The 8,478-nt window shown below is 37.0% G+C and overlaps 1 protein-coding gene across 1 annotated transcript; it reads right to left on the bottom strand.

Annotated features, from left to right (window-relative positions):
- Positions 1-4,207: 4,207 nt before the first annotated feature.
- Positions 4,208-5,128, bottom strand: LOC101538319 (olfactory receptor 4A15-like). The gene has a single exon (XM_055143696.1). The coding sequence runs from the start codon at positions 5,126-5,128 to the stop codon at positions 4,208-4,210; it is 921 nt and encodes a 306-aa protein (XP_054999671.1).
- Between the last annotated feature and the right edge of the window lie 3,350 nt (positions 5,129-8,478).

Here is an 8,478-nt window from a genome sequence, read left to right as displayed (position 1 = left end):
CCAAGCAGGAATAGTTCTCCGGTCAACCAAGGAATACACATAGAAAGATATAGATAGGTATAGATAGATAGAGATAGATATGTGTGTACACATTATCAATGGTTGAATGTTAAGATTATTAACTTTGGCCAAAGAATGCTTTAGAAGCTAGACCAAAGTAGATCATCTGTTTTGTGAAATTGTTTTAAATTTGTAAGGTGCTTTTTTGTATCCTCTTGCTAGCTTCTTATAAAGAACACCACAGCTTCATATTTCAATATATATTTGAAGTAGTAGTGTGTCCAAGTTGAAATAAATTGATAATAACAAAAAAGAGTTGTCTTGCGAAGCATGTTCTGGGGCAGACTTTTATGTCATGTCCAAAGACAAAAGAAGCAATAAAAATAAATAAATAAATAAGGTTTACCGTTTTTGCATGTTCTCTTTATGCTCCTACTGATCAAACTTTAGTTTTTCTACCTTGTACTAGAACCTTGGCTGGAGCAATAGCGCATCAGGTAGGGTGTTCGCCTTACATATAGCCGACCCAGGTTCGATTCCTCTGCCCCTCTTGAAGAGCCTGGTAAGCTACCGAGAGTATTTCACCCACACGGCAGAGCCTGGCCAGCTACTTGTGGCACATTAGATATTCCAAAGACAGTAACAAGTCTCACAATGGAGATGTTATTGGTGCCCACTAAAGCAAATCAATGAGCAAGGGGACAACAGTGACAGTGAGAGTGACTAGAACCTTGGATACTGACCCAAAGAAGAGTATAAGCCAAGAAAATTTGCCTTTTAGCTGTTGGCATAATTCCACAATGGGGTGGGGGGAATAACATAAAATCAGAAAGTAAAAAGAAAAGACAGAGCAGCCGCACACGGAACAGCTCCTCTGCTCCTTAAAGACTATGATCCTGGAGGGCTACTAACCACTTTTGGCTCCCAGCGGCTTCTTATAGGAATACATCTAGACTGTGAACTGAGCTACAACCCCATGCCGCCCCTGGAGGGGAAAGGTTTTTCTCTCTCGACCTTTTCTTTCGGCAGGGGTGGCAGCAGCGGCAGAGGCAGCACCCACGTGGCAACTGCCATCTTCTAGAACCCACTACTCAGAGGTACGAACTTGCAATGATGTGGCGCGCAGATCTTGGGATGGGGGTGTTACTGGCACGCTCTCCGCCCAGATGAGATCCGGAGCAGCCACACACGAAACTGTGAACTGAGCTAAAATATCAGAAATCCAAAACCACACAGCCACTGTTGCGACTGCGCAAGCTCAGATATTCTTTATTCTCAGCAATGGAAAACAAATTATTAAATGATACCTTTCAGCAGGTTTGGTTGTTGGGGGGAAATTCTAAATAATAATAGTTTTCTGTTGAAATATTGAATGTATTCAAAGTATAGAGAGGATAAAGTGAAGATCATTAGCCACACAGGTGGGGGGATGGGGGTATACTAGGGTTCTTGGTGGTGGGACATGCGCACTGGTGAAGGGATGGGGATCTGATCATTGAGTGACTGAGACTTGAACCTGAAAGCTTTGTAACATTTTTCACGGTGATTCAATAAAAAAATAAAATTAAATTAAAAAAAAAAAGAAAAGGCAACAAGTAGCAATTACCTGGGCATTTTCCCTAAAAGATCATGACTTAGAAACATCTTTATATCCTTTGCCAAAACATGGCCTCTGTTAATTGACCATTCTTCTGTTAGAGCTTACTGCAAAAATAAAAATTTATGTTAAAAAAAAATCCATCTCCTCTTTCCTCCTCTTCATGGGAGGGTAGCAAAAATGTCCCAAACTCTTCAATACTAGGTATTTCAACACAGAATTGTGTGCTATACATATAAGGGCTGAGAAATTTGAGTACACTTAAATTTTTCTACTGAATAAATAAAATGATAAAGTATAGAAATGGAAATTAAGCAACATCTCTAAATAAAAATGAATTATTATTATTATAGAGAATCCTTAAGAATTCACAAACAAGAGAAAGACCACAGAAAATAAACAAAATATGGGGCCAGAGAGATAGTACAGTAGGTAAGGCACTTTCTTTGCATGTTCTTAAACCAGGTTCTATCTCTGGCATCTCGTATTTTCCCCCAACAAGAGTGATTTTAAGCAGAGAGCCAGGAGTAAACCCTGGGAACTGCTATGAGTGCCCCCACAAAATTTAACAAAATAAGTAATTCATTTTACTATAAGGTTTTAAATAATTCTCAACAAACATGAAAATATAATGCTAGTCATTATATTTAGAAAATATGAAACATCTCACAATATCAAGTGTTAATAAGAAAATATGAAAAATAAAATTTCTATGTACTACAAGCATTATGTATAATTGATAACACAGCTTTAGAAGAAATCTATAAAAGAAAATATGTAAATGACCTATTGCTAACAGTCATAGCATGCAAATAGAGTGCTACAAATAAATATCAAAAACTGGAATAACCCCAATAACCAATGACAGAGATACATGATCTGTAGCACACTCAGATCTGCAATAATACACTGACAGGGAAATGGAGGGACTAAAGAGATAGACAGCAACCTCATCAAACTAAAATTAAAATTTTGTATCTATTGAAAAATAAAAATGGATAAAAATCAGATGCAAAAATCTGTGTATATTGCATAGCTTTAATACCGTAGAATTATAAAGCATTAAGATATATATACTGTAAGGATACATGCATATGTAAGTTATGTATTTTTAACTATAACCACAGTGTTCAATATTTAAATTATCTCTGGGAAAAGGCAGAGAAAAATTATGGAGGAAAATATAGCTAGTTTCAATGATATGAACAATATTCTAGATAGGAAGCTACACATTTTTAGTTACTGCATATGCTATTGGGCAGACATAAAATATATGTAAAATTTTAGAAGTTCAGAACTACTTTAGTGAGAAAACACACTCCTTCAAGACATAGGTGATATTATTTATATTTCTTATACAAAATTTCACCTCTTTTTCAACCCTAATTATATTATTATTGTAAAAATGTCACGCTGGAGCAATAGCACAGCGGGTAGGGCATTTGTCTTGCATATGACAGACCTGGGTTCGATTCTTCTGCCCCTCTTGGAGAGCCCAAAAAGCTACCGAGAGTATCCCACCCATATGGCAGAGTCTGGCAAGCTACCCGTGGCGTATTCGATATGCTAAAAACAGTAACAACAAGTCTCACAATGGAGATGTTACTGGTGCCTGCTTGAGCAAATCGATGAGCAACGGGATGACAGTGACAGTGACAGATAAAAATGTCATAAGGCATTCTATGTTCTTCTAAGATAAGGAAAAAAAAATTATGATACCTAGTAAAACACATGAAAATATGTTTAAAACTTGTACTTGTGTGATTTTTATCATGGAATCAAGAACTAGATCATTTATATCATGAATTTTAGCCCATCTAATGAACTGCTCACTGATTGGGACTTGAACTCAATAGAATAACCTGTTGCATACAAAAAAGTCTAAAGCACAAGTACAAAGACACGGACAGAAGTGTAAGAATTTTTAATTTTAAAAAATGCATAAACTACAGAAACTTGGTGGTGTTGCTTGACTAGTAAACATTAAAACCTTTAAGGACAAAGAGATAGTACCACAGGCAGGATGTCTACCATGCACGCAGCCTACCTCGAACTTGGATTCAATCTCCATTACCAATATGGTTCTTTGAGACCTACCAGGTGTGGTTACTGAGTGCAGAACCAAAAGGAAGCCCTGAGCACCACTCTTGTGGCACTCAAATGAAATTTTTTTAAGTAAATAAATAGATTAATTAATCAAATTAAAATTTTAACTCACTGCATTACACAAGAATCTTTTTCTAAGTGTTTATCAAATTGCTTTCTTATTTATCAAGGTGAGATCAAATTTTCAGAGTTTTCGTTGTAGTTGTTTTGAAAGAAAAAATAATTTTTCCAAGCATCCATTCCAATGTAAATAAAAATAAAGGTGAACAGTAACTTAATTTTACTTATAATGGGACAAATAGCTGGCCCTTTTATTTATCCTCAAGATTTTTTCTATAGATTTTAGTCTCAAAGAATGTGTCCTGATTTTTTACCTTTTAATAAATAAACATCACTAAAAAATCATTTACGTGACTAATTCAATAGTTCTCAGAGTTCATTGCTTGTTTCTTGGTTTAGAATAAGTAACAAATATGTCCTGTATGAATGTACATTCATATTTTACTAATACTTAAATTTTTTACACCAGAGTTTCTCCATTGCATTTTTCATCTCTGAATTTCTCAAGGTATATATTAAAGGATTCAACATGGGAGTAATCACAGTAAACACCACAGTTATGGATTTATCAATGGGGAAGGTGGCAACAGGTCTAACATACATGAAAATACAAGGCACAAAAAACAGGACTACCACCGTGATGTGGGAACCACAAGTAGACAGGGCCTTGCGCCTGCCTTCCTGACTGTGCGTCTTAAGGGAATTGAGGATGACGCCGTAGGAGATTAGAAGAAGAGTCAGGATGACCATACAGATGGCTCCGCCATCTGCAACCACAATCAGACCAACATAGTAGGTGTCAGTGCAGGCAAGTTCGAGTAACGGGTACATGTCGCAGATGAAGTGGTCGATGACATTGGGCCCACAAAAGGGGAGATCATACACAAAGAGAAGTTGTACCACGGAGTGCAAAAACCCTCCAACCCAAGACACCACCAAGAGCACGATGCAAACTCGCCGGTTCATGATGGTCATATAGTGCAGTGGCTTGCAGATGGCCACGTAGCGATCATACGCCATCATCACCAAAAGGAAGACCTCAGCACCCCCAAAGAAGTGTTCTATAAAGAGCTGGCCCATGCATGCAGGGAAGGAGATGGTCTTTTTCTCACGGAGCAAGTCTGCAATCATTTTGGGGGAAACTGCAGTGGTATACACAGCGTCCATGAGTGACAGGTAGGCAAGGAAGAAGTACATGGGGGAGCCCAGCGAGGGGCTGGCAAAAATCGTCAGTACAATGAGCAGGTTGCCCACCATTGTCACGACATAGATGAGTAAAAACATCACAAATAATGCTTTTTGCCCCTCAGGATCCTGAGTGAGGCCCAGGAGGACAAATTCGGTTACATTGTTTCTATGTCCCATTTACTCTTCTAGAAGATGTTTCAGGGAGGAGAGCTCTGGAGAAGTTGACCTGCAATGACATTTTTAACAGAACTGTGAGTTACCCTTTATGTAATCATGAAGCATATCTTTATTATTTTATCTTCTACAGAAATACACCCACAATAAACACTTTAGCAAGTGTCTACTGAGTTCTTCAGAGAATCATTATATGTATGGACTTAACAGTCTTGTTTCTCATGAAATAATTTTATGACGATTACAAATAAGTGATTGTAGGTCTAAACCTTCATGCATTTTCTGTAGAGAAAAGTTATCAAAATGATTCATCATACAGTCATTCATTATCGCCTTATAAAACTTATTGGCACTGTCAACAAGAACAGGGAAAGAATTCCTGCTCTCCAAACACTTGACCTGTGATGACAATGATCTCATACACGCGCGCGTGCACACACACACACACACACACACTCACTCACACACACAAAGACATAGAATATGACCTCTGTGCTGGTTATGTCTGTGTTGACTACATTTAGAATGTGTCCAATGTCGGATCAAAAATAGTCTTTTCTGGAATGACTCATATAATAGCTTGTTAATCTACTATTATTTACCTTGCTCTTCTTATCTCAATGGACGTACAGTTTGCAGCACTCTAATTATATTTCAATAAATGTTGAATTTTTTAAAAATAACAATATAGTGATGTATCTCATTGCTTTTTCAATCAATTGCTTTGACTCTTACAGTCAGCTCTTTGCAAGTTTAAATCTTTCCAGTTTTCTTTGTCTGTCTTACAACTCTAAATATAGATTAGCTAGATTTTCAGCAAACACTTCTAAACCCAAATGAATTCATTCCTGGATATTTCAAACTATTAGACCAGCAACTGGTAGCTTTTTTTTCCCACACATTTTCTTGTTAAGCTAGGTAGTGGGAGAACAAAAGAAAAAATCAATAAAGATTGAAAAGAAATGTAGCTGCCTCCAGACCCTGCACCAGGCTGCTTCAATGGGGCAACCCAGAGGGGTCAAATGGAGCCAGCCCTGGCAGCCAAAAACCTCCAGAACCCAACCACCACCCTGCTCACCGCCCCTCTACACACACTTGGATGAGCCTCACCCATGAGTGAATCTGTTCCTGGACATCTCATACTTTACACCACTAATATACCAAGAGTAGCACACCACATTTGATGGGTTTAAAGTAGAAGACAATCAATCTTAGGGGGAAATATATTTATACAGAAACATATATATATATAAGCACACAAGGCTCAACCTTAACAACATGTTACTAATCTTTTATACAAAGGCTTAATGGCTTAATGGCTCTCCTATAATACAACAATCTTCACACCTTTTCCCTAAGAAACCTTTTTTGGATCATTTTTAGTGGCTTACTCACAACAAGCAACACAAAATAAATTATTTTGGTTCTGCTTGGGGGACAGGGTTTAGCGTTTGGGATGAAAATATGGTGGCAGGAAGGTGTAATGGTGGTGGGATAGTGTTCTAATATAAAATGCAATCATATACTGTGAACAACTTCATAAAGGTAAGATAAAATAAATTTTTTAAAAGAAGAAAAGAATAGTGCATGGCCACATCAGTATATCCTGGTATCGGTATAGACATCTGATTGCCTAGTTCTCCCTCTAGAGTTTACGGCCTGCACGGGGGAGAGCCTGGTAAGCTCCTCATGGCGTATTCATATGCCAAATACAGTAACAAAGATGGGTCTCATTGCCCTGGCCCTGAAGAACCTCTAAAGCGGCACCATTCAGAAGGACGAGTAAAGACAGACTGCTTAAAATCTCGGGGCTTGGATGAATGGAGACGTTACTGGGCCCACTCGAGCAAATCCATGATCAACGGGATGATAGAATAGAAAAGAATAAAAACGTAGAAGACAGTAGGAAGTGCTATTTGTAATCATCTTAGGTAATGAGATGGATGAAAACTAGAATTTTGGTGTCCAAATTCCAAAGAGCTGCTGCCTATCCAGAATAAAGTGCAGATGCAGTACAAGAATGTGTGGAATTGTTGAATTTTTTACATGTTACAATTCTACCTTAGTTTGAAAACTTAAGAGTATTGAATTATGATCTCAGATTTTTTTCAGTCCCACATCTATTCATGCAGTTCCACCTTATTCTGTTGATATTTATTTCTTCTTATATTTTTACAACTAAGTTATTTAAAAAGCACTTACTTGAAAAGTGCTACCCATAGGTATGAGATTAGATTATTCAGGATACCGAATAATGAATACAGTTTTCCCATTCATTGTGAATCTTTTAGGATCCACAATCTCATCACAGGCAAAATGGAACAGACTTAAGAGCTGCATTATTACTTCTGTTGGAATCTGGCAGCACCATAGACTAACTGACCTCAGGAAACTCAGCTAAATCTGTACCTTTCACACATTCTTTTCTACAATACAATAGCTACCTTCCAGTGCCATTAATAATACTTAAGCAAAATACTTATAGCATCGCTTGATATTTACTAAAATAAATTAATAAAGATTGCTAATATCAACATTCATTCTTAATATTTTACTATTAGCAACAGAAAAAATCATCTGGAACTTTGTTGATTTTTTTCAAGCATAGATATAATTCAAGAAAAGAGGAAAGGATAAAATTCTGTGTTTTAGAAGCTGGTGTTTTATATATATGATAGTTACCTATGATCAAGGTAACATAATGAGAACCATATAGAATCATATTTTTTAAAGTGCAAAATTAAATAAAAGATACATAAAATAAGGAGAAATTATATTTAAAAATTAACATCTAAAAATAAAAGAATATTAACACAATAATCATGTTTAATTCTTTAAAAATCTTCACAAAGTTGTCTATGAGATGCTCAAAGTCCAATCATCTGTAAATTGTGAATTTCTCAAGAAGCTTCTTGAGAAGCAATAACAAACAAATACAGAGCACATCAAATATAGTATATTTTAATAAAACATTACTTCATTGGAGGCCCTACATCAAATGGTAAAGCACATTATTAAATTAAGAATCAAAGTCTAGGAACAGGCCTAAATGTTTAGTAAATTCATAGCTCAGAAAATTACAGAAGTACTAACCCTGAGTGTGAACAAATTGATTCCTTTCATGACATGTGCAGAGAAAGCCAAACCTTTTCTAAAAGCCAACTATGGGGGACTGGAGTGATAGCTAGCACAGCAGGTAGGGTGTTTGCCTTGCACTCGTCTGACCAGGGTTCGATTCCCAGCATCCCATGTGGTCACCTGAGCATCTCCAGGAGTGATTCCTGAGTGCAGAGCCAGGAGTGACCCCTGTGCATCGCCGAGTGTGACCCAAAAAGCAAAACTAAACAAGACAA

This window comes from Sorex araneus, chromosome 6, assembly GCF_027595985.1.
Source record: "Sorex araneus isolate mSorAra2 chromosome 6, mSorAra2.pri, whole genome shotgun sequence".
In the NCBI taxonomy this organism is placed as follows: Eukaryota; Metazoa; Chordata; class Mammalia; order Eulipotyphla; family Soricidae; genus Sorex; species Sorex araneus.
This window is presented reverse-complemented; position numbering and strand designations above follow the sequence as displayed.

Bases quoted from the DNA above. Each gene is read 5' to 3' on its own strand.
- LOC101538319 (XM_055143696.1), bottom strand. From the start codon at position 5,128: ATGGGACATAGAAACAATGTAACCGAATTTGTCCTCCTGGGCCTCACT.